The sequence below is a fragment of the Dermacentor andersoni genome, chromosome 6, assembly GCF_023375885.2.
Source record: "Dermacentor andersoni chromosome 6, qqDerAnde1_hic_scaffold, whole genome shotgun sequence".
NCBI classification, from domain to species: domain Eukaryota; kingdom Metazoa; phylum Arthropoda; class Arachnida; order Ixodida; family Ixodidae; genus Dermacentor; species Dermacentor andersoni.
Genome location: NC_092819.1, coordinates 44,305,666 through 44,332,238, shown reverse-complemented (window position 1 = coordinate 44,332,238; position 26,573 = coordinate 44,305,666). Strand labels below are relative to the sequence as shown.

Below are 26,573 nucleotides of genomic sequence, written 5' to 3'. Positions count from 1 at the left end.
GTGGACTGCCTTCGTAGGACCGTCACCGGGAGAGCACCACCTTCGACAGCTGTGATCAAAAGGACAGTATCTTTCTTTAGAGACAATGAACTTCGGCTGTTACTCAGTGACAAAGAGGGCGGTGTTGTGATAGCTCCGTCTGCTGTCTTCAACAAAAAAGCCATTGAGGCTGTCAACAAGAACTTCATTCTGGCAAATGAGAAAGCTCAGAAGGTAAAACGCAAAGCCATTTCTTTGTTGGAAAATATGGGCCTCACCAAGATTGTGAAAAATGTAAAACAATGTAAGGTACTTGCTCTAGAGGTTTTTTTCACTGCAAAAACGCACAAACAGGATGTGCCTTTCCGTACAATAGTCAGTGAAAACAACTGTTGGCAGGTTTTGGTTAGCCGCTTTTTGCAAAAACAATTGAAGCATTTAACTATTGACGATCCTTATGCCATAAAGGATTCTTTCATGCAAGTGCAAACCCATGTTTCGTGATACCACGATTTTGAAAAAGAGCCGTGACACCACCGCCCGAGAGTTATCGGAAGCTTTTTTCATTCAGTCATTGGGGTCACAGTGCATTAGTGTGCCTTCCTTAACCTTGTACAGCGCTGAATTTGGTTTTTTGGATTCTGTCGCATGAGTGCGCTCTTGGGATCGGATGTTGGTGGCTCCACCGCATGGTGCTCACTGCGCATGTTCCTCTGGTTTGAGCGGTCTATAAAGGAGTGACGCAATAAAATGATGTCAGTTGAGAGTGTAGCGCCTTGTCCTGTCGTCTTTCTTGTCTCTGTCGTTTTGCGCTAAACAAAGTATTCATGGATTCGAACCAACTAGCCCGCCAACGCATTGTGCTGAAGGACAAGGACTACGAGATACGACATACCCGTGCGTATACACATACAGCGCAGTGTATGTCGTCTCTCGCAGTCCTTGTCCTTGGCGCTGTACGACTATTTTTTTTTTAACTGTTAGCAGTTTTTGGAATGACTGCTTTGGCTCATAAGGTGTAACTGGAAAGTCTCTCCACAGGCCTTATTGTGTCCGTGCATCGGTGTTTTGTGGCTGGATAATGTCGTTGTAGCACTCTGTCGCTTTACACACAACACCATTGGGCCACACGTGTGAGCCCTGCAATGACCCGAGAGGCCGCCCTTGAACTTAAATATCTTCATCTAAGGCACTCTGAAGCGCGTGAGGTCGAGTTGGGCTGCTCTTCCCCTATAACGTATGCAGATCCCTGGGTGTCGCTAGAATCTAATGGAAACCTGCTACAATATGCCTTGTCGAAAACTGTGTACATTAACGCTTCTGAGCGCAAAGGTTTGGCAAAGGTAAGAGACAAAAGTTAATCGATACGGAGGACAACTATTCGTCAAATAAGCCTTACGTGGAAGCACAGAATTATCTTGTAGACTTGGCCAGCAAACTTCATGTTTTGTATGCTCATACATATTTTTCCCCGGGTGCACGTACATGATGGCGTGTTCTTAAAGAGAACACTTGAACAGTATTCAAGGCAACCTACCATGAACGTACCACAAACTAACAAACAAGCGCTTGATATGGTGCATCAGGCAGATGTATACATTCAAAGATATTATTTCCGAGACCTTCATTTCAAAACTGAGAACGAAATCAGTCGTGAGGTCATAATTCGATGTTCGAATAAGCGGTGGGCTTTACGGTATATCATTAAGCGTAGGAAACAGTTTTCATTGTGCGCATTTTCCAAGTTGACCCACCTGTAGATTCTCTTTCGTTATCTTCCGTAACACGAGGTGACGATAACGTCAATAAATTCACCAAGTACGATAAGTAAGAAGGTGTAGAAGCATGTTTACACATTTAAAGGCATTGAGCGAAGAAAAGCAGGCGCTCTTACTATGGCAAATTCGATCTCCCTGTGTTTAATGAAGCTGATCACAACTGTCCATGCCCTTCTCAGTGGACGGTTGGAAAGAGCTTTTGCTGAGCATCATGGACGCAGCATCTCTTCCGGCCCACTGGGGCGGTGACATGGTGGGACCAGGCAACGACCCGAGATGCAGGCACAAGGTCAGCTGAGTGAAGGGTTAGCACAATATGCGCATGCTTCCGTGGTACGAGTGATTCGCTAAACGTTGGCATGCCTTAGCACGACTAGCACTGCAGATGTAATGTGCGTAGGCACATGCTGAAACCGTACTCATTACTACGCAATTGTTGATGGTGATGCTGAATACATAGCACGAAATGACTTTTCACCCACAGGGGCTGAATATTCAACATCGGGAAAACAAAATGTTTCTTTTTATATTGATGCATGGCTTGCTAGTTTCATCTTCGTGTAATCTTCAGGCCATTTTATGATGTACAGCTCTCAGTAATGAAGCCACGTCTAACTAAAACATAAAATATTTAAAATGTTAAACACACAACGCTGCAGTTCTGCAGTCTTGTGTTTCCATATGTTCTTCTTGGTGTCGTTATTTGTGCTCTAAAGCTGCGAAAGTATGGGCGTCAAATTGTGAAAGTGACTTCTCTGAAACAGCCTGTCAGAGATCTGATTATTTCTGATTCTTGGGTTCACAGTTTCATTCTCCAATCAGTCGTATAGTAAGTGCAGAGAACGGATCGGATAACAATGCAATGGGCATGCAGGTGGGACGTACAAGTGCTAATAGGTCGTATACAAGACAGAACCCAGCATGGCTAAACGTGTCACGTCTGCGACGATCTAACAAGATGCTCTGTGGGTATATTGCTTCAAGGTAACGTTTAATTGCGGTCCATGCAGTACAAACCACGTACTAATGTATGCGTCTACAGATCCACATCAGCTGTCAAAGAATGTTTCCTACATTCCGTCGTAGCGGTGACCGCAGTGGCAGTGTGCGCTACCGTTTAATCTGGACATGGCGATCTAGGCTGGTTTAGTACTGCATTTTGTACACTGACGCAACTAAACGTTTTGGGTGTTCCAGTTGTTTGTTGGGGAATCGCATAGCGGAATTGTTCGTGCCTGCAGGTGAACTACGGCGGTCGCTTCGAGGAGGGTGTGGAACGAGGCGAATCACTGTTCGGCGAAGCTGGCGTCGAGCAGCGTACCGTCAGTCGCCGCGACCGGTGGGAGCTGCAGGTCGGCGTCACCAAGCCGGGGTCGCGAATCAGCTGGCGATTCCAGGTGGCCGCCGGAGATCTGACGTTCGGGTTGCGCCTGCTCACAGGAGAGCCCCTGCTGCCTTTGCGACGCGTGGAGACATGCAGTCATGCGCCGCAGGAAGGAAGCTGGCTCTGCGATTCGCCTGGGACATGTATGAACTAGCACGATCCTGCGCTTCTATTCTTTTTGTCCATTGTCACGACTAAGTATGAGAAGGCATTGGCGCCAACAACATCGCCTGAATACACGCAAAGCGCCTCGAGCGGCCAGTTGCGCGGCAATTTTCGGTCTATTCGCGAGCTTCTTTTGGGTTTGGAAAAATGCCTTTACGTAGCACGTATTGAGCAACAGAAAGCTGTATCGGGAGTTTTCCACGTTGCTCTACACGTTTCTCATTGACGCTTTTAATGTAATAAAATTTGACAATTTGGTTAATTAATTAAGTCTAATTACGTAATAAGGCGGAATGCCAAAAATATCTGAGTATCTGCAACCTACGGCAAACAACGTTACCTTGGTTCTGTCCAGCTACGTGGCGCTGTCATAGTTTTAAAGTTTGGCTCAAGTTACGTGGGACACCCCACTTCAACACGAAAATGAAATGCCACAAATACAGCGTCATTCTCTTTGAACGAAAACGCTACGTTCACTTGTTAGCCTAGTATAAGTACAATGTCAATAGGCACCAAAATCTATTTTAGAACAGCTGCTTTCTCTGCACATTAACTTACACCACTACTGCAGGCATGGTGCTCTAGGACTATTACAATGAGCGGTTCTGTTGTGTACAATACTTGTGAATCAAATTGTCGTACAAATATCAACTCGTCTGCTAGTCGTACGGGCTAATGGTTTGAAGACGATAGGTTGCGACAAGCTGACGGCGCCATTTGTGTGTGAGTAAGAGAAGTGCCGGTGGTGAGCTGCAGCGTGTGGCAAGTATAAAAAAAGTGAATGAACACGACACACGTCTTAACCAGTCTTGACAATTCAACAGAGGAAACACTGAAAGTGTTGTAAAGTAATGGACCATAACGACGCTATTATACTATAATAATGTAATACTGTATACTATAATACTATAATAATGGAAAGTAATGACTATACCCTTCAATTAGATATAGCACAAGCGCTTCGCAGTAGCCACTAATTCTATCGAAGATGGCACGAGGATCGAGGACGACATACACGCGTGTGCTTTGCTGCTGGAACTTCCCATATTACTAAACAACGCCTCATCTATTTGGACTTATGTGCCTATTGCAAACCAATAGGCCCTCTCATTACGGTGAGGGACCTTTCAATGTCGAATGCATTCGGAGGCCGGTGCTCACTGAGTTCGCGTTTCGCCAGTGTCTCGGGATTATATTTCCCTTTTTCACTTCTTTAGTTTAATAGTTCTTCTGAAATGTATTCCAAGGCCACAAACTGTGATGTTCAAGAAGGATTCTGCACTACAGGCATGCCGATAAGTTTCGCCAGCTTGCTGACATGTGCGCACATATATCTCCATGCACAGGGGATTTTTATTGAATCCTCATCGTGTGTCTTCAAAATGGTCCTAGATTGAGTCTGTGACCTTGCGCTCAGTCGCAGAACGTCGCAGTCACTGATACACAGCGAGAAACTGCTCCCGACCACACGGCATTGTACGCCCAATGCTGTACACGTATAGATGCGGCGCGCACTCCCAATGTTTCACACGTCAATGCTGTTAGCCTGTAATGTTGTACATCCTCCACTCGTTCGTCTGGTAAAGACAAAGCCAAGAAACACTAAGTCGTTAAGATGCAACTTTGTGCTTCTTGTTGACCTTGATGGTCTTGGATTGCCAAGTGGTTTTGCTCTTTGAACCTGCCGTCGACGAAGCCATTCTATTGATGACACAAACTAAGTGCGCGGATATTTATTGTTTTACTTTTTTTTTCAAGAGGGTTGATCATACATCGTACCTTAGTCTATGTGGAAGTAAAATGAAGTAGGGGAATGCAAGTACTTCCAACTGTCCACGTCCTCTTCCAATTCATTCTACCGACATATGATCACGCCTTTGACTACAGTCAGTGCTCCAGCATGGCGTTCTAGGTTGCGCAAGAATGCAAGAACGCATTAAAGTTTTCTTTTTGTTTCTTTAGAGCGCAGCTCTTGGGTGCTCTTAAGCTAATGAGCACAGCGAAGGCTGAAAGAGCGAACGCGGAGCGCAGCGGGGGTGAAAGACGCGAGGAGGAAAGCGAAGGAGGAAGGTTTGGCGAAAGCGTGAGAAGAAAAGCGTAGTACCGCGCGGGCTCTACGGCGACGACCGCTACGATGCATGTTCTCACCGATGGTATTCGAAGAGCGCGTCCACCGGCACCACATATGGAAACAAAGTGCTTGCTGCATGAGTGGAGGTCTCTCTGCGGCTGCCGCTGTGAAACGCGTCCACGCGTCACCCATGCGCTGCCTCGCGATCTCCCGATTAGCGAGGCAGTTGAGCGACACCCGGCTCCATTTGCAATGTACCGCACGAGCTAGATTTTCCGCGCCAGTCATTATATCACGAAAACACATAGATTTCGCATTAGGAAGTATCGTAATCGACAGCGAATTTTTCACCCCAGAAAGAAGCGGTACAATGTCTCACAGCGTCTTCGTAGCGTTCTGCTACGAGGAAAGGAGTGGGAAATGACAGCCGACTCCGAAGATGGGGGTGCAGCTTAACACAGTGTCCCAAAGCGTTAGCTTCCACGAGGCGAGAATGGGACAAGCTGACACGCTCCCGCTCGAGATGCAAGGAAGCAAGTCGTTAATTATAGTGGCAGAATGGAAGTTAGAGCGCGTACAAGTGCTATAGCTCGTGCTATATTGGACGTGACGTATACGTGCCAGTCGTGTCAAAGAAGTTTAATCCAGTAAACCCCCTTTATAACGAAATGCTTGGGACCTCCGAAATCCTTCGTTATACAGGTCACTTCATTGTAAAGGCCGTGCAGCGCACAGCTCACACAAGAACAGGGACAAAGTTATTCCTTCGTTATACAGGTCATTCCGTTCTAGAGGCGTTCTAATGTACTTGGCATCGGCATGAGAGAAGCGTGCGTACGGTTTGAACAGTCGCACTGCTGTTCCTACGGCGTCAGGGGTTCGACCCAACCAAAAATGTGAAGAAACAATACGATAACGTTCAAGCCGTTGGAGCCGAATATGCTGCTGTGCCTGCGACGACAGGGGTTCGATCCAACCAAAAATGTGTTTAGAAAAAGTTTATTTCAACAAGAGACGATACGAACACTGAGTGAGAATCACGTCACAGTTACGCCAGGACGATAACATATACACAAAACGAAGCATTGTATACACGACACGTTCTCAAAGTAGTGCCCAAATCCTCACTCACTGACATGTAACCACATAGACCCACGGAAAGGCATAGTTAAAAATGTATAAAATGTATAAAATGCATAATAAAAAATGTATAAAATGCATAGTATAAAATGATGTTCAATATATACAGTGTACACAATGGCTATTGCACAACGACGATGTGACAGGGACACTTCACATAATGTTGAAGTAATGCTATGAGAAGTGTATATACAAAAAATGATCATGTATACGAGAGCACCCACACACACAGAAATCGCGGGCACCTGCATTCTATGCACATTCAATGAACACGCCTGATATCCTGGCTACAAGAGCCAGGCTGGTCGAAAATTAAGCTGTATGCGTCCATCAGCAACCGACAAGAGACGGCATGACCACTGTCGAAGGAACTCTTCTTCCCCAAGAAAGAATAACTCCTCTGACAGAAACGACAGTAGCTCAGAGTAGAGCCGCCCCAGAAGTGGAAACAGAACACGGCGACGATGCAAGGCCCCCGCAGGAACTAAACGTCTCTCAAAGCGGCCACGTGAGCAGCGACCAGATGTAATAAAGCGGTTACCTCCAAGGCCACGAACACCAGTATGCATGGTCCTCCAAAATAACCTGGCCACGACGCACTGTTGCAGCACATGTTTATTGGATTCTTGAAGGGCGCAATTGGGACAGAGCGAAGATGGGACTACTCCTCACCGCTCAAGCCTCTCACGAGTTGGAAGCACTTGCCACCGTAGACGTCACATGAAGTCGCGTAGGTGACCAGGCAGAAATGACGCCGTTATTGCATCCCAAGACACACTATTGGAAAGTGCGCGGCGCGCTGGAGGAACTAGAGGAAGCAGTAAGGGTGACATAGTATCTACAACAGGGTTTTCGAGAATGTCTACATCAGGACATACCTGCTGCATGTGGCGAATAAATGCCACGGCCGTAGAGTAAAATGCATGTGCGTTTAACACTTGTGGTCTGGAATTTATTGTGCGCGCCCGGTAACATGTACCGAATTTTCGTGCCAAGGAAATAGCAGACAAGTTCGCGCGCGGGACACTGATCACACTGTAATAGACGGAGCAGAAATTGCAGAGCAAGCAGCCGGCAGTGGACAGACACGGATGGGAACGCGAACCCACCGCGAGACCGTGGTTGGCCAAGCGCCGCGCGACATACCGGTTCTGTACTGCCGGACCAAAAGAATGAACCGAGAAGGGACTGCAAGGACCTAGTAACCCGTAATGGTGGCTGTACAACGTGACAGACATACCACACTCGGCCACAAAACACAGAAAGACTGGGCTAAGTACCTTCTTTCTAATAGGGCAAGTCATACCCTTGAACATCTTGAATATTTAGCCTTACATCTTCAAGAATTGAGAGCAACACAGAGTCTGATATGCCATCATAGATGTAATCAAGGCCTAGAATACGAAGAGAATCGCCCTTTTAAAAACCGAGAAGGGGACTTCGGCGTGTGTGGGGTGAACCAATGAACAAATAACGATGGTTTGAAAAATTTAACGCAGCACCTGAAATGTTTGCGTACACAGTTAAAATTCGAAGGCTACGGGATAAGCTATCTTCATTCCTGAGATACAATGGGATGTCATTGGCGAAGGCTGCCACCTTCACAACTGCCAGGCAGTGGGAGACCGCACACGTAAGGGTATCTCAGTACTGAGCGCATAAATGGCTCAAGGCTGAGAGCAAAGAGTACTGGAGATAGAGGGCACCCTTGACGAACACCACGAGTAATGGGAAATGGTGCACTTTTACGACCATCAAGAAACAATGTACTTCGGATATTTTAATAGGCAGTCCTAATAAGTTCAACAAAATTTCACGCAAAGCCGAACGATGTCAGTACATTAGATATGTAACTATGTTCAAAACTCTAAAGACAGTTGCACCCTATGGTGTGTACATTTGCCGCAGAGCAATAATCCTCACCTGTCTTGTCCACATTTTCTTCCTTTAATGCTGCGAACCCGGAACTTCCAGCTCGGGAACTGCATGCGCGTTATCATCAAGACAGAACATCCTCGACAGGAAAGTAACGAGCGCAACATTTTCAAGAAAGGAAACGCAAGCAAGACAGATGACGATTACTGTTGTGTGGCAAATATACACCCCAAAGGGTGCAAATGTTTTTAGAGTGAACGCGATCGAATGCTTTTTATTGATCTAATGAAACTAAGAGACCACGTTCTGACGTGGTCAGCGTGTCTGTGATTATATCATGCATAGCGAACGAGAGACTGTGTATCTGTCTGCCAGGGACTGAGCATGCCTGATGGTGTCCTATTAGGGAAGGCATCAGGCTTCCCAAGCGTTGGGTGAGAACAGCTGTGAAGGCTTTGTAGTCAAGGTTGAGAAGCGCGATTGGTTTCCATTCCTCTGGACGAACTGATGATGGATCGTGCTTAGGTAACAGCACAATACGACCATCAAGTTCCCAGAAACGATGGCAAGCAGCTCACTGCCATATCAGGCTTCCCAAGCGTTGGGTGAGAACAGCTGTGAAGGCTTTGTAGTCAAGGTTGAGAAGCGCGATTGGTTTCCCTTCCTCTGGACGAACTGATGATGGATCGTGCTTAGGTAACAGCGCAATACGACCATCAAGTTCCCAGAAACGATGGCAAGCAGCTCACTGCCATATCAGGCTTCCCAAGCGTTGGGTGAGAACAGCTGTGAAGGCTTTGTAGTCAAGGTTGAGAAACGCGATTGGCTCCCATTCCTGTGGACGAACTGATGATGGATCGTGCTTAGGTAACAGCGCAATACGACCATCAAGTTCCCAGAAACGATGGCAAGCAGCTCACTGCCATATCAGGCTTCCCAAGCGTTGGGTGAGAAAAGCTCTGAAGGCTTTGTAGTCAAGGTTGAGAAACGCGATTGGCTCCCATTCCTCTGGACGAACTGATGATGGATCGTGCTTAGGTAACAGCGCAATACGACCATCAAGTTCCCAGAAACGATGGCAAGCAGCTCACTGCCATATCAGGCTTCCCAAGCGTTGGGTGAGAACAGCTGTGAAGGCTTTGTAGTCAAGGTTGAGAAACGCGATTGGCTCCCATTCCTGTGGACGAACTGATGATGGATCGTGCTTAGGTAACAGCGCAATACGACCATCAAGTTCCCAGAAACGATGGCAAGCAGCTCACTGCCATATCAGGCTTCCCAAGCGTTGGGTGAGAAAAGCTCTGAAGGCTTTGTAGTCAAGGTTGAGAAACGCGATTGGCTCCCATTCCTGTGGACGAACTGATGATGGATCGTGCTTAGGTAACAGCACAATGCGACCATCAAGTTCCCAGAAACGATGGCAAGCAGCTCACTGCCATATCAGGCTTCCCAAGCGTTGGGTGAGAACAGCTGTGAAGGCTTTGTAGCCAAGGTTGAGAAGCGCGATTGGTTTCCATTCCTCTGGACGAGCTGATCATGGATCATGCTTAGGTAACAGCACAATACGACCATCAAGTTTCCAGAAACGATGGCAAGCAGCTCACTGCCATGTCAGGCTTCCCAAGCGTTGAGTGAGAACAGCTGTGAAGGCTTTGTAGTCAAGGTTGAGAAACGCGATTGGCTTCCATTCCTTTGGACGAACTGATCATGGATCATGCTTAGGTAACAGCACAATACGACCATCAAGTTCCCAGAAACGATGGCAAGCAGCTCACTGCCATATCAGGCTTCCCAAGCGTTGGGTGAGAACAGCTGTGAAGGCTTTGTAGTCAAGGTTGAGAAGCGCGATTGGTTTCCATTCCTCTGGACGAACTGATCATGGATCATGCTTAGGTAACAGCACAATACGACCATCAAGTTTCCAGAAACGATGGCAAGCAGCTCACTGCCATATCAGGCTTCCCAAGCGTTGGGTGAGAACAGCTGTGAAGGCTTTGTAGTCAAGGTTGAGAAGCGCGATTGGTTTCCATTCCTTTGGACGAACTGATGATGGATCGTGCTTAGGTTACAGCACAATACGACCATCAAGTTCCCAGAAACGATGGCAAGCAGCTCACTGCCATATCAGGCTTCCCAAGCGTTGGGTGAGAACAGCTGTCAAGGCTTTGTAGTCAAGGTTAAGAAGCGCGATTGGTTTCCATTCCTCTGGACGAACTGATGATGGATCGTGCTTAGGTAACAGTGCAATACGACCATCAAGTTCCCAGAAACGATGGCAAGCAGCTCACTGCCATATCAGGCTTCCCAAGCGTTTGGTGAGAACAGCTGTGAAGGCTTTGTATTCAAGGTTGAGAAACGCGATTGGCTCCCATTCCTGTGGACGAACTGATGATGGATCGTGCTTAGGTAACAGCGTAATACGACCATCAAGTTCCCAGAAACGATGGCAAGCAGCTCACTGCCATATCAGGCTTCCCAAGCGTTGGGTGAGAACAGCTGTGAAGGCTTTGTAGCCAAGGTTGAGAAGCGCGATTGGTTTCCATTCCTCTGGACGAGCTGATCATGGATCATGCTTAGGTAACAGCACAATACGACCATCAAGTTTCCAGAAACGATGGCAAGCAGCTCACTGCCATGTCAGGCTTCCCAAGCGTTGAGTGAGAACAGCTGTGAAGGCTTTGTAGTCAAGGTTGAGAAGCGCGATTGGCTTCCATTCCTTTGGACGAACTGATCATGGATCATGCTTAGGTAACAGCACAATACGACCATCAAGTTTCCAGAAACGATGGCAAGCAGCTCACTGCCATATCAGGCTTCCCGAGCGTTGGGTGAGAACAGCTGTGAAGGCTTTGTAGTCAAGGTTGAGAAGCGCGACTGGTTTCCATTCTTTTGGACGAACTGATGATGGATCATGCTTAGGTAACAGCACAATACGACCATCAAGTTCCCAGAAACGATGGCAAGCAGCTCACTGCCATATCAGGCTTCCCAAGCGTTGGGTGAGAACAGCTGTGAAGGCTTTGTAGTCAAGGTTGAGAAGCGCGATTGGCTTCCATTCCTTTGGACGAACTGATCATATATCATGCTTAGGTGACACCGCAATACGACCATCAAGTTTCCAGAAACGATGGCAAGCAGCTCACTGCCATATCAGGCTTCCCAAGCGTTGGGTGAGAACAGCTGTGAAGGCTTTGTAGTCAATGTTGAGAAACGCGATTGGGTCCCATTCCTGTGGACGAACTGATCATATATCGTGCTTAGGTAACAGCGCAATACGACCATCAAGTTCCCAGAAACGATGGCAAGCAGCTCACTGTCATATCAGGCTTCCCAAGCGTTGGGTGAGAACAGCTGTGAAGGCTTTGTAGTCAAGGTTGAGAAGCGCGCTTGGTTTCCATTCCTCTGGACGAACTGATGATGGATCGTGCTTAGGTAACAGCGCAATACGACCATCAAGTTCCCAGAAACGATGGCAAGCAGCTCACTGCCATATCAGGCTTCCCAAGCCTTGGGTGAGAACAGCTGTGAAGGCTTTGTAGTCAAGGTTGAGAAGCGCGATTGGTTTCCATTCCTCTGGACGAACTGATCATGGATCATGCTTAGGTAACAGCACAATACGACCATCAAGTTTCCAGAAACGATAGCAAGCAGCTCACTGCCATATCAGGCTTCCCAAGCGTTGGGTGAGAACAGCTGTGAAGGCTTTGTAGTCAAGGTTGAGAAGCGCGATTGGTTTCCATTCCTTTGGACGAACTGATGATGGATCGTGCTTAGGTTACAGCACAATACGACCATCAAGTTCCCAGAAACGATGGCAAGCAGCTCACTGCCATATCAGGCTTCCCAAGCGTTGGGTGAGAACAGCTGTCAAGGCTTTGTAGTCAAGGTTGAGAAGCGCGATTGGTTTCCATTCCTCTGGACGAACTGATGATGGATCGTGCTTAGGTAACAGTGCAATACGACCATCAAGTTCCCAGAAACGATGGCAAGCAGCTCACTGCCATATCAGGCTTCCCAAGCGTTTGGTGAGAACAGCTGTGAAGGCTTTGTATTCAAGGTTGAGAAACGCGATTGGCTCCCATTCCTGTGGACGAACTGATGATGGATCGTGCTTAGGTAACAGCGCAATACGACCATCAAGTTCCCAGAAACGATGGCAAGCAGCTCACTGCCATATCAGGCTTCCCAAGCGTTGGGTGAGAACAGCTGTGAAGGCTTTGTAGCCAAGGTTGAGAAGCGCGATTGGTTTCCATTCCTCTGGACGAGCTGATCATGGATCATGCTTAGGTAACAGCACAATACGACCATCAAGTTTCCAGAAACGATGGCAAGCAGCTCACTGCCATGTCAGGCTTCCCAAGCGTTGAGTGAGAACAGCTGTGAAGGCTTTGTAGTCAAGGTTGAGAAGCGCGATTGGCTTCCATTCCTTTGGACGAACTGATCATGGATCATGCTTAGGTAACAGCACAATACGACCATCAAGTTTCCAGAAACGATGGCAAGCAGCTCACTGCCATATCAGGCTTCCCAAGCGTTGGGTGAGAAAAGCTGTGAACGCTTTGTAGTCAATGTTGAGAAACGCGATTGGCTCCCATTCCTCTGGACGAACTGATGATGGATCGTGCTTAGGTAAGCGCACAATACGACCATCAAGTTCCCAGAAACGATGGCAAGCAGCTCACTGCCATATCAGGCTTCCCAAGCGTTGGGTGAGAACAGCTGTGAAGGCTTTGTAGTCAAGGTTGAGAAGCGCGATTGGTTTCCATTCCTCTGGACGAACTGATGATGGATCGTGCTTAGGTAACAGCTCAATACGACCATCAAGTTCCCAGAAACGATGGCAAGCAGCTCACTGCCATATCAGGCTTCCCAAGCGTTGGGTGAGAACAGCTGTGAAGGCTTTGTAGTGAAGGTTGAGAAACGCGATTGGCTCCCATTCCTGTGGACGAACTGATGATGGATCGTGCTTAGGTAACAGCACAATGCGACCATCAAGTTCCCAGAAACGATGGCAAGCAGCTCACTGCCATATCAGGCTTCCCAAGCGTTGGGTGAGAACAGCTGTGAAGGCTTTGTAGCCAAGGTTGAGAAGCGCGATTGGTTTCCATTCCTCTGGACGAGCTGATCATGGATCATGCTTAGGTAACAGCACAATACGACCATCAAGTTTCCAGAAACGATGGCAAGCAGCTCACTGCCATGTCAGGCTTCCCAAGCGTTGAGTGAGAACAGCTGTGAAGGCTTTGTAGTCAAGGTTGAGAAGCGCGATTGGCTTCCATTCCTTTGGACGAACTGATCATGGATCATGCTTAGGTAACAGCACAATACGACCATCAAGTTTCCAGAAACGATGGCAAGCAGCTCACTGCCATATCAGGCTTCCCAAGCGTTGGGTGAGAACAGCTGTGAAGGCTTTGTAGTCAAGGTTGAGAAGCGCGATTGGTTTCCATTCTTTTGGACGAACTGATGATGGATCATGCTTAGGTAACAGCACAATACGACCATCAAGTTCCCAGAAACGATGGCAAGCAGCTCACTGCCATATCAGGCTTCCCAAGCGTTGGGTGAGAACAGCTGTGAAGGCTTTGTAGTCAAGGTTGAGAAGCGCGATTGGCTTCCATTCCTTTGGACGAACTGATCATATATCATGCTTAGGTGACAGCGCAATACGACCATCAAGTTTCCAGAAACGATGGCAAGCAGCTCACTGCCATATCAGGCTTCCCAAGCGTTGGGTGAGAACAGCTGTGAAGGCTTTGTAGTCAATGTTGAGAAACGCGATTGGCTCCCATTCCTGTGGACGAACTGATGATGGATCGTGCTTAGGTAACAGCGCAATACGACCATCAAGTTCCCAGAAACGATGGCAAGCAGCTCACTGTCATATCAGGCTTCCCAAGCGTTGGGTGAGAACAGCTGTGAAGGCTTTGTAGTCAAGGTTGAGAAGCGCGCTTGGTTTCCATTCCTCTGGACGAACTGATGATGGATCGTGCTTAGGTAACAGCGCAATACGACCATCAAGTTCCCAGAAACGATGGCAAGCAGCTCACTGCCATATCAGGCTTCCCAAGCGTTGGGTGAGAACAGCTGTGAAGGCTTTGTAGTCAAGGTTGAGAAGCGCGATTGGTTTCCATTCCTCTGGACGAACTGATCATGGATCATGCTTAGGTAACAGCACAATACGACCATCAAGTTTCCAGAAACGATGGCAAGCAGCTCACTGCCATATCAGGCTTCCCAAGCGTTGGGTGAGAACAGCTGTGAAGGCTTTGTAGTCAAGGTTGAGAAACGCGATTGGCTCCCATTCCTCTGGACGAACTGATGATGGATCGTGCTTAGGTAACAGCGCAATACGACCATCAAGTTCCCAGAAACGATGGCAAGCAGCTCACTGCCATATCAGGCTTCCCAAGCGTTGGGTGAGAACAGCTGTCAAGGCTTTGTAGTCAAGGTTGAGAAGCGCGATTGGTTTCCATTCCTCTGGACGAACTGATGATGGATCGTGCTTAGGTAACAGTGCAATACGACCATCAAGTTCCCAGAAACGATGGCAAGCAGCTCACTGCCATATCAGGCTTCCCAAGCGTTTGGTGAGAACAGCTGTGAAGGCTTTGTATTCAAGGTTGAGAAACGCGATTGGCTCCCATTCCTGTGGACGAACTGATGATGGATCGTGCTTAGGTAACAGCGCAATACGACCATCAAGTTCCCAGAAACGATGGCAAGCAGCTCACTGCCATATCAGGCTTCCCAAGCGTTGGGTGAGAAAAGCTGTGAACGCTTTGTAGTCAATGTTGAGAAACGCGATTGGCTCCCATTCCTCTGGACGAACTGATGATGGATCGTGCTTAGGTAACAGCACAATACGACCATCAAGTTCCCAGAAACGATGGCAAGCAGCTCACTGCCATATCAGGCTTCCCAAGCGTTGGGTTAGAACAGCTGTGAAGGCTTTGTAGTCAAGGTTGAGAAGCGCGATTGGTTTCCATTCCTCTGGACGAACTGATGATGGATCGTGCTTAGGTAACAGCGCAATACGACCATCAAGTTCCCAGAAACGATGGCAAGCAGCTCACTGCCATATCAGGCTTCCCAAGCGTTGGGTGAGAACAGCTGTGAAGGCTTTGTAGTCAAGGTTGAGAAGCGCGATTGGTTTCCATTCCTCTGGACGAACTGATGATGGATCGTGCTTAGGTAACAGCGCAATACGACCATCAAGTTCCCAGAAACGATGACAAGCAGCTCATTGCCATATCAGGCTTCCCAAGCGTTGGGTGAGAACAGCTGTGAAGGCTTTGTAGTCAAGGTTGAGAAACGCGATTGGCTCCCATTCCTGTGGACGAACTGATGACACAGAGAAACAAAAAGACTAAGAGCGGACACTCCGAGAAATCTGGCCCCAGGAACTGCGTCACGGCTACGTAACGAACTAGTGCTCTCACCAAACGCCAGAGGACGCAGGCGCAAAAAAAGAAAACGTTGTAATGAATTCTTCTCAATCGTTTTACAACATAATAATTATACGCCCAAATATGGCGTGTTTCTTATACATAAAAACAGCATTTATGCAAGACACCTTCCGTGCTTTTTGTTCTTCATTCGTGCTGCCATCAACACCAATCACCATTCGTCCATCGAGAAGAAATCAACGATTCGTGTACCAGCGGCGTTCCAGCGGGAAGGTTTCGTGAACGTCGGCAGCGGCGGTGTTTTCGTGTGTGAGACAGGTGAGTTACGTTTTCAAGCAAAGCTTGGAGTAACTGACTTGTGAGGGCGACGAGGTTCGCTACAAAAAGAAATAGTTTGCGGCTCTATATGAGGCGGCTAGACGCGAAGAATGCGAAAAGCATGCCCCCTCAAGAAACGCGTAGCGAGAGGGCTGTACTATGTGCTTTCTTGCTACCCCCGCCGAGAACGGAATAATCTTTGTTGGTTGCGTTCCGTGATAATGATCAAACAACGCGAAGCTGCCATCAACTTGGACTGGTTCACGGCTTTGCACTGCACTGCGACTCGCAGCTTGTCAGACGCCATCGAGACGCTGCGTCTCGGTTTGCGAGGGTAAACCGTTCTTGCCCAGCGCTGTTTGCGATAACCACGGTATCGCCGCTCCATTGAAATAGTTCTTGTTGGCGGACTAAAAACGATCTGCTGGACAACGCTTAAGGTCGATATCAGGAATTGCACATTTCAGGATAATTCCGGTTGCGAGAAAATTCAGTTCCTAACCCCCGTTTACATGATCGCGTGACGGTTGACGGTCCTTTCGTTGGCCCGTTCTAGAGGCTGACGAACGCTGGAAAGAACATGAAAGACACCATGCCGATTCAGACCGAAAACGGCGTTCCGGGGATGGGCGCTGCCTAAATAAAAAAAAATCAGGACGTTAGGCACGCTGTAGCCAAGCTTTGCTTGCTCTTTTCCTATTTGGAGTAAGGGCTCCTGAATATTTTAATAATATTGCTTGCAAACAATGGCATGTGACATAAACAGCGAACGTAGCTTATTGCGTTTGTATAGCAGCGAGGTGTGTATCTACGGCGCACGAACGGACGGTGGTGTATACGTCCGTGCGCTTTGTTTATACAGAAAAGTAACGGTGGGGAAAAGTCCCCAATGACTACTGCATGTACTTATTGCGGCGGCCGTGTTGGGAAGTACTGCGCATTCTAGTAACTTTCGGTTCCTTACCATTTTTTCGTGGCGGAATACATTGCACAACGTATTGTCGCGTAGGCGTGGCGTGGCGCGCATTTGAACAAAGGCCTCGTATATGGACGTTTCGAATTTATCTTTACTACGCTTATGTGAACTGCTATTTCGCCTACCAATGTACCCGTTATACTGAGTACGTACAGGGGTGTCCAAAAGTTCACAGGCCGCGATGCCATGGGATTACATAGGATGGCGGCCTGGGAACTTTTAAACACCCCTGCACGGAGTCTTAACATTTATCCTTGTAAGTGCGAGTTCTATGGGTCAGAAGTCAGAATGTGTCGGTGATGGCTGGTTTTATATTGTGCATCGGTTCGCTATGCATTCAAAGCGGTTTCCTGGTTCAGTTGTGACGTGTACATATGTTTTTGGTAATTAACGGAGCGTGCACTTATTGACATTATCAGACCGTGCTGATGCCATACCGTCCGGCGGTCCAAGCTACGGCAGCTACTGCTGTGTGTCGTGGTGCTTTAACAACGGCAGAACCCAGAAGAAGCCTATCTTGCCTTGGAATAAAGACATTGCGGAAAGTCTGTCTCTTTGACACATATGACCGCTTTCACCAAAACACGGAAGACAAGCGCGATGGATAAAGCCGTAGTGAATTATGATTACCTCTATCTCCATCTGTTATAACTTAATCGAAATAAAAATGGCGTCACGACCTCAATTCACACCAAATATTGAACTCGACAAAATAGGGAATCGCTAAACCAAAATGACAAATAAAAGCGTCGCCATTTGGGTGACGAAAAGTGGTCTGAAATGACAAGCTTCCGCTACAGCCCAACGGCGGTTACGCGGGGGTAATCCAAATTTCGCGCCAGCGAAACCGAAACAGAAAGTGCAGGCCAGTTGCTCTCGCCAACCGCCAGGCGCGCTAGGGTCAATTGGGCCGCTGGGGGTGTATGGGAGTGTCCACTCTTCACTTTTTTTTTCTTTCTCTGTGCTGATGACGGATTAGGTAACAGCACAATACAACCATAAAGTTCCTGTGTTTAGAAAAAGTTTATTTCGACAAGAGACGATACGAACACTGAGTCATAATCACGACACAATTCCACCGGGACGATAACATGTAAGAAACGAAACACAGCACGTTTTCAACGTAAGTAATGTCCGAGTCCTCACGCACTAACATATAAACACATATACCCACGGAAAGGAACAGTTACACATAAACTAAATGCCACATGTACAAAATGATTTTCAATATATACAGTGTGCACAATGGTTATGTACAGTGATGATGTGATAGAACTCTTTACACAATTTTGATGTGATGTGCACGAGATGCGTATATACAAAAATGATCATGTATACGAGAGGACACACACACAGAAATCACGGGCACCTACATTCTGTGTGCATTAATTGTTCCTATGGTATATGGCAGCTTGCTATCGTCATTGGAGCCGAACATTACGCGTGCAAGCCTACAAGTTATCGCTGATAACCACGGCAGGTACTCTGGTATTTTTTGTAGTCTTCTGACAAATACCTTGTCATTGTATGACTAAAGAGAAAAATCGTAACTGTTTTCTAAACTGCTTCGGTAGCGGCAATAGCCTTTTAGCTCAATATATTCATGCATAGTTCTTATAGAGCTCAAACGCGATGTTGAAGGTCATATTTTGCAAGAACGCGCTTTTCGAGAGCCGAAAGAAAAGAAGAAACTCGATGTCGACTGCCGACCCTCATTTGCAAGAAAAATCCCATTACGTGAATGTCACCATGTAGGTGTGCTGTTGCTGTGATACTTGCAGTGAACCACGTGCATGTCAAAAAAGGTTAATTGAAGAGCGGTATATGCCCGCTGGCCCCTGGGGCATGTACCCACTGAAGTACACACACCCAGCGGCCCCACGGATGCATACCCAGTGGTATGTATTTTGCGCATTTGTCATATTTCGTCGGTGAATTATCCAAGCGAAGCTTGGCTCATAAGTGGCGTTGTCCTGGTCACGCAAAGACCCAGCTGCTCCCACAGCAAAGAAGCTGCGGGAAAGGGCGGTTTGATGAGTACATAGCTGCGCCGGCGCCGGAGCGTGAGTTATTAGCAAGGGGCCGAATCTTATAACGGTTCGAAAGGGGAACGGTTCACTTGGCCTCATCTTATTGGTAAAAATTTTGATGGCGTCAGAAGCCGTCAGAGACAGCGGTGCGACACCGCCAGTTATGACCACGACACGCATCTGTCAATCATTTCCAAAGTGAACCCGTCTTTGGCTAAGAGCGGAACCGGCGAAGGGGTAGTCCGCTTTGAGTTCCGTTGCTGTGGCTTGGCTGTTGGCTTGCGACCCTGGCCACGTGCGCCGATCGCGCGACTACGGAGACACGCTGCGTAGCGCGCGCGTGCGTTGGTTGCTTCGGAGGCTATTACTTACCTTAGTCGTCTGGTTGGCGGGGTTCTTTCGGTGTCGCCTACGGCTGGAAGTGCTATATACGTTCGAAGAAATGACGGATAATGATTTGCACCGCCCCTGCCGGCTTTCTAAGTAGACCTTTTGCAGGCTTCGCTATCAACTGGAGGAGACGGCTGCAAGCGTACCAGTGGTCATTCCACGCAGAGGAAGGAACTGCGCGCGCGGCGGTTCATCGCCACCGGCCGGCAGCTCCGACTGAGAATGAAAAAGAATGACATTAATAAATTACTTCTGCATTGCGTAAACGCCCGGCACTACACGTTTATACTTTAGAACTAGGCGTATAATAATTAATTTATATTTTATGTTTAATTAGCAAGCAGAAACATTCTGCAGTTCCTCGATTATCTCGTCATACAATGACGTATACTTCAGAGGTGGCACCCTCTCATCTATCGGGCGTGTCCTACCCTTCTTCCACCACCGGCTTGGGAGTAACAAACTTATCGACGTAAGCGACAAAGTGAACGGTTCGTTTTCCGAACCTTTATAAGATTGCGCGCAAGGATTCCAGCTGCATAGGCTCGCGCTCATGTCACGCGCGCAACCACTCAGAGCCGTTTCGCTTCCGCCGGGGAGGGAAAGGGCAAGAAAGGGTTTCGCGCGCGCTGCACCGGCTTCGTTTTAGTTCGGTGCAGTCTCGGAAAACGGATGGGACGGCCACGCGTTGAGCGTTCCCTCGAGGAATGGGCAGCGAGAACTCGCCCATGAAAGGGCTCGCCGTCAGCGCGCCAATCTAGACGTTAGAGCCGCCCGAGCCCAGGCAATCCGACAGCAACGAGAAGATCCCGAGCTGAGGGATCGGGAGGTCGAAGCAATGCGGCACTGTTACATGGGGGTTACCTAACCGTGACGAACATCAGGTGAGCACAAGACAAGCTCCGCTTGCCCCCGTTTTCCGGTAGGGGAAGGTTCGGTCACTTTTTTCTTGCTCTTCCCCTATTTACATGATTAAGTACGCGACAACGCTAACGTGCGCAGCAAAATAACATTAGCAATATAAATGATCGAGCTCCAGATCTTAGCTTATATACTGTGGTGAGCTCTGTTGGCGGGGTGCATTTGCATCGTAATTTGCACTAGTTTTCTACTTTATGCATTACCTGATGCCATGAATGTGGCCTGCCTCGTACGCGTGACGACCTTTCTCAACAGCAGACACAAGAAAATGCGTTTTCCGGTACTTCAGGCCTTAAAACCCGAAGTGGAAGCACCGTGATCACTGGAAGCACCGTGATCGCCATCGTCCCGTCGTCCGCTTCCCACGACAGTGCTCTAACTTCTGCCGTTCACGACGCTGTTCGGCAGTACGAAGCAGACACGCTGCTGGCGCCTTATGACGGCCGCCCGGTGCCTATAAAGAACCGAACGCATCACTGGGCGACAGGTCACACGCAGAAGCAGCACTGAATGTACTGAAACTAGCACAATAATTAGCATCGGGCATGTCCATAACTTGCACATCGTCGGTCGCTTTTACAGTGCCAAGACATTCCCTTCGGAGCAGCATGATAAGGTATGGGAACGGGTTGCAAATGAAAATGGTGCTGTAGCCCTGTGTGATGTCCACTGTCGCAAACGGTAACAGCAGACCTTTCCGAGTGAGAAAGAGGTCAGATGGAGACAGTTGTGCAACTGCGTCTGAGATGCCGCAGCAGTACATGGGCATGACCATTGACGCGTTCCGAGCAACATGGGTGCCAGCTTGGCCAAGTAGTTTACTCGAAAGCGAAGAATTGTCGGTGAGCGGCAAATCTAACAGCGGCGAGAATTCAATTTCGGCCCGGGTGCAATGGATGGCGCCATTGTGGCGCTAAAGAAAATCCCAGCCGAGGATAATGTCATGAGAGCACGAGGAAAGGATGATGGCATTCTATGGCATATAGAACGTCGTCAAATACAACACGAGCAGTGCAAGCCGCTAAGGGTGAATTTGCTGAGCACGGGCCGTGCGGAGGGACAGCCAAGAAAAGGGCGTCGTGACTTCTCAAGTAGGCGGCAAAGCTTAGCGTCCATAACACATACCGCGGCTCCTGTGTCCAAGAGGGCAGATGCGACATGGCGACAAAATCCTCAGACCAGTCGTTCAGCACTTCAACAGGGAGGGGGGGAGCCTGGTGCAATCCAACTAAGGTGGTGGGTTTGTCGTGCTTCCAAAGCTTCTCTTTCGAGAAAATGTCGGCCTTGCCGCTGAGAAGAATTTTCGGGTTGCGGATGTGTTGCCCAGAAAGTCGAAGGCTCAAGCAATAAAACTCCTCAAGAAACTGAAGCTTGAAGCCTTGGAGAAAGCCGTAAAACAAAGTAAAGATGTGCTACGTGCGTTTTTTGCTGTTAAGACTCACAAGTCAGAGGTCCCATTTCGGGCTATCGTCACAGAAGGAGACTCATGGCAGATAGTGGTTAGTGGATTCCAGCAGCGTACGTTGGAAACCCTGGATATTTAGTATCCTTTTAGCGTCCAGAGCTACTTGGAAGTAGTGTACTGGTTAAAGTCAAGCGAGATACGTGCCAATCCTCCGTTTGTAGATACTACCTTGTTCTATTCTACCGCACACGAGGACCTGTTTACAGCTGTACGTATCGCATTGAAGGGCGAGGGAAGTAGTTTTTATAAATTCAAGCGCTTTGTCACTTGAGTCGTTTATGCAACTTCTCATGTTTTACCAATCAACCACTGTAGTGTACTTTAACAAGGGTATCATCATTCAGGGAAAGGGTATTTGCGTCGTATCTAAGATTGCTCCTATATTGTGTCATATTTTTTATCCAAGTTTGACAGTAATGTAATTCGCAGGCTACAGACAAACAGATTGTGCGAACTTTTAAGTATGTGGATGATATTTTAGTGCTTTTAACGTTAAATCCCGATGATAACCTAGAATCAAACGCGAGAAGGATTTTAACGTGTTTTGAAGAGTCTTCCCGGGATTTTAGGTTCAGCTTTGAACTATGCAAAGACAATTTGATTAGCTTTCTCGATTTTGAAATTATATTTCAAAGTGAAAATCATGTGTTTTGGCATTATTAACCTAGATCGAAAAAGTCGCTCCTCCCGTACGAATCGTCCCGCTCCAAATTAATAAAGCGAGGTGTATCTTCCGTTTGCTTCACGAATGCTCTTAACAAGAGCTGTACCCACTCTTTGCAAGAGAGTTTTGAAGCCCAGAAGGCGAGGTTAATGTCGGCAGGGTAGCCGGCCTCACTTTCGATGGCTGTGGCTGAAAGCTTGTTTAGGAAGATGACGAAAATGAAACCCGTGGAAACAACAGACGGCAATGAATCCTCAGAAAGAAAAAAGGTCGTAGTGATATGACCGTATGGTGTGCTGCAATCGGGACCGAGCCACGACGTCGGCATAACGGAGGAGCATACTTAAAGAGAGTGGTTGGGTCCGCGCGACGACTTCAGCGTAGCTTAGCGGAGCAGCCGCAGGAAAATAATAGCGCTGGTCTGGCAAGACCTCGGCGATTTCTTGCTCGATCGCGCGACGGAGCGGATGCGCATAAAATTCGAGGCAGGTTGTAGTATATGCGGTGGCTTAGCGCCAGTCATTGAGGAGCGCTGGCTTGAAAGTTCCTCCAGGACGGACGCTTTTCACTTCTACGAGCAGCGCTGACTGGTCGGAGACAGTAGCCAAACCAGCAATGTGTTCGTCGCGCGATGAAGGGTGACGTGTCAACGAGCGCTGCATGGGTAGCTTTTCGTAGATTTCGCATAGGGTGACGATGTCGCTCACTGACTGAGGATTCTTTGCAAGTAGCATGTTGAAAGCATTGTCCTCTAACCGTTGCATGACGTGTCCAATTTTGTCGGACTCCGTCATCATCGCGTTGACATCTCTCTCTTACACAAGTCCAGAACAACTTCGACGTAGCTGGTAAATGATTCACCCCGCTGCTGTGAACGTTCTCTGAAAACGTGATTCCGCACGCAGCTTACGCACAGCACGGCGACCAAACACAACCACTATAGAGGTCTTCAACGAAGACCACGTCATAAAATCAGTCTCATCGTTGTTGTACCATGCAGTGTTACGTTTCGCCTCCGACGTGCGGTATAGCCGGCGCGGATGCAACGGACGCCGGGGCTTCGTTCACAGTGGCGGACATTTTGGCCAGTTCAGCGCTGCCCCAGCGCCTCCTGCCAAGCGCGTCCAGGCATGTTTCAATGCCACGTGTCTTCGTGTGTGTGCGTGTGTGTGTGTGCATATTGGTGCCCACGCTTGTCAAGGCGCGGCAGCCGGGGAGAAGAGCTCCCCAACTGTGAAGCGAGGAGGTCTGACCGGCGCCGGCCCGGCGGATACGTCACTTCTTGTCACAACGTGTCCGTGTGCCGCCGTCACGTGCGCCTCTTCCGGGCCGTTCCTTCTTGCCCTCGACTTCGAGTATAAAAGCAGCTGCCCCCGGACGCCAAGAGAGAAGCTTCCATTTATTCAGTCGACTAACGCCGTCTCCCGTTTCTCCACTTCGGTCGACCTGACCGGCCGCTCTTTTGCGATGCTATAATAAACAAGTTGTTCTGTTAGCAGTCGACTCATCCTTTGCCAGGACCTTCGGATGCTTCCAGCTGTGCCCCAGGCCGCCAGGCCAACGCTACCCTTGGGGCTTGCGACCCATTTGCAACAGCAGTGACTCGCTACACCGGCGAGGCAGAATAGCACGTTGCTCAGTTTTGCGGGATCCTCCCATTTGTTGTGGGCGCTTACCCTCTCATATGTCGTCAACCAGTCCTTCACATCGGTGTCGTATGGACTTCCACTTCGGCAGTTGACGAGAGTGGTCGCATCTTCTAGCTCTCTCGTGCGCTGGAGTTGACGCCGTCAGCGTACGGCGGAACGCTCGCATGCGTCTGCGTTGTCTGTATTCAGCGGGCGAGAATCCGCGTTGGATTGTCGCCCACCGCTTTAGCCTCGATGGGCTCGCCACCACAGGGAGGCCAGCGAGACCCATCTATTGACCTGCTTCCGTTAAGTCTTGAAGTGTTGCACGAACGTTCAATGCTCCCGAGCAATGACTTTGCCACGCTTGTCAACTCATGGCTTGTTCTTCGGGAATCCGGCCGTTTTCGCATTCACGTCCGACCATCTGTACGGTACCAACGGAGCCCTCGTGCCGCGGCTCGCCGATACTACCTCTGTCAAGACGTCCCCCCACCCCGCCAGCAGGCCTGCCATTAGGAGACCTGAGCTTGTGGCGGTAACTGGAGACCATCGCAGAGCAGAGCGCCCCCCTCTGCAGCGAGGCGAGCATACCTGTCTTCAATCCAGCGACAGCCCTCCCTTCGTTCTCAGTCCCGCTCCCACCCTCGAGCGACAGCGGAGAAGAAATGGACACAGCGACGTGCCGCAAACGTCGACGTGAGTACGAGGACGGCATTGACGACGCGGCGCTCTGCAAGCAACTTCCACCACCCGCTGTTGAGGCCACGACCAACCAGGCAGCTATTGTTCCCGAGCCGCGGCAATGTCGTGTCGAGGTCGGTCCGCCGAGGGAGCAAGTAGTCATGATTGCTCCAGGTGATGGCGTTTCGGTAGGAAAGACTTTAGTGGCACGCCAGCCGCGTCCCAGCACTTCTGCATCGTCTGCTACCTTGCAGACAAATACGCCCGCTGATGCCTTCGCTGCTGTCTTGGATATATGGCCGGTTCGCCCATATCTCCAAGTGGGTTCGACTCCCGCTGAAGGTCGAAGGTTCGACTCTCACCAAAAGTCATGTGTTCACTTGCCATAATTACCTCAGTTCTTATTGACTGTGTCTTAATGAACTTTGCCTTAATTAACACCACAGGTGGTGCTGAACCTTCTTCGCTTCTGCTTCACGCTTTCCTATAAATAAATCGATGGCCTTATTAACACAAGGGGTCGAAGATTCGACTCCCTATGAATTTTGGTGCTATGAATTTCGGTGCCATACGCCGGACATCGGATTTTTTGACGCGTGAGCCATCTAAGAGATAGAGCAAGGACAGGAAAGGTAGGGAGGTCAACCAGACGAGCACCCGGTTTGCTACCCTATACTGGTGGTAGGGAAAGGGGCATAGAAGAGCCATCTAAGGCTTTCACCTTAGTAAAGGCCTAGGGTACCTAGGGTGCCTAGGGTACGTTTCTCTGGCACCATATTATATATATATATATATATATATATATATATATACACACACACAGACTCTGCGCCGGCGGAATAGGAAGAGGGAAATAAAAATAGACTAGATGGTGTCCGCGATACGCCTGGGACATAACCCTTTCGTGTTAAAGCAAGTCTACGTTTAAGGGTTACGTACTGACGTCATTGATTGGTTGAATAATGATCTTTTATGGCGCAAGTGCCAGTTTTCGACGCCGTCTGGGTCGCAATGTTATAGTACGAACAGCACGGTGAAGGGCTGCGCGTTACCTGGATCCGCCTATCTTCAATAGCGAAGTGGAAGCAGATATCAGTAGGACTGCGAATTGGCGCCACATGACAACATCTGAACACTCCCAACACACGGCGAACGCGAAAGTTGCGGGCGAATGTGTCGCTGTCGCATCCTACCACTGACTCTGAAATCCTCACTTTTTTCACTCTTTTTTTCTCGGACGCAGATGTGCTCGAGTTCGACAACACCCACAGCTGGTTCACGAGCAAGACTTTGGCTTACGACGTGAACGTACATAGCCCGGAGGACGCTCATTGATCACAAGTCGGCGCATCGACGTGGTGGCTACCAATAGCGCAACCTTTTCTCATTTTCGTCACGGCGGCTCCATTTGTTTGGCAACTTTACGAACAGGCGCAAATAAAGGAAACTTCGCTGGTCACTCGGGTTATTCGACAGCGATAACTGTAATGGGTTCTTCCCCAGCTTCAAACTCATATACAGCAAAACATAAGCGATCTCACCCGCGAATTGGTGAATGGGGAGACGATGGTATAAGGCGATTCCCTGCATTATAGATGAGAGAAAGGAGGCGGCGTAGCTCACGCGCATGCAACCATACAGCGCAGCGAAAAGGGCTTGTCTATATAGCCGGGTCATAGTCAGAACGCAGAGTGCA

The 26,573-nt window shown here is 48.7% G+C and overlaps 1 protein-coding gene across 1 annotated transcript in view; it reads left to right on the top strand.

Moving 5' to 3' along the window:
- Positions 1-26,336, top strand: part of LOC126521999 (SEC14-like protein 2) — a 42,886-nt gene extending 16,550 nt beyond the window's left edge. Inside the window, exons 8-10 of the mRNA XM_050170769.3 lie at positions 1,937-2,046; positions 2,999-3,284; positions 26,121-26,336. Of these exons, the coding sequence (XP_050026726.2) occupies positions 1,937-2,046; positions 2,999-3,284; positions 26,121-26,212 (488 nt within the window). The 3' untranslated portion in view covers positions 26,213-26,336. The remainder of the gene's footprint in view (positions 1-1,936; positions 2,047-2,998; positions 3,285-26,120) is intronic.
- The last annotated feature ends 237 nt before the right edge of the window (positions 26,337-26,573 follow it).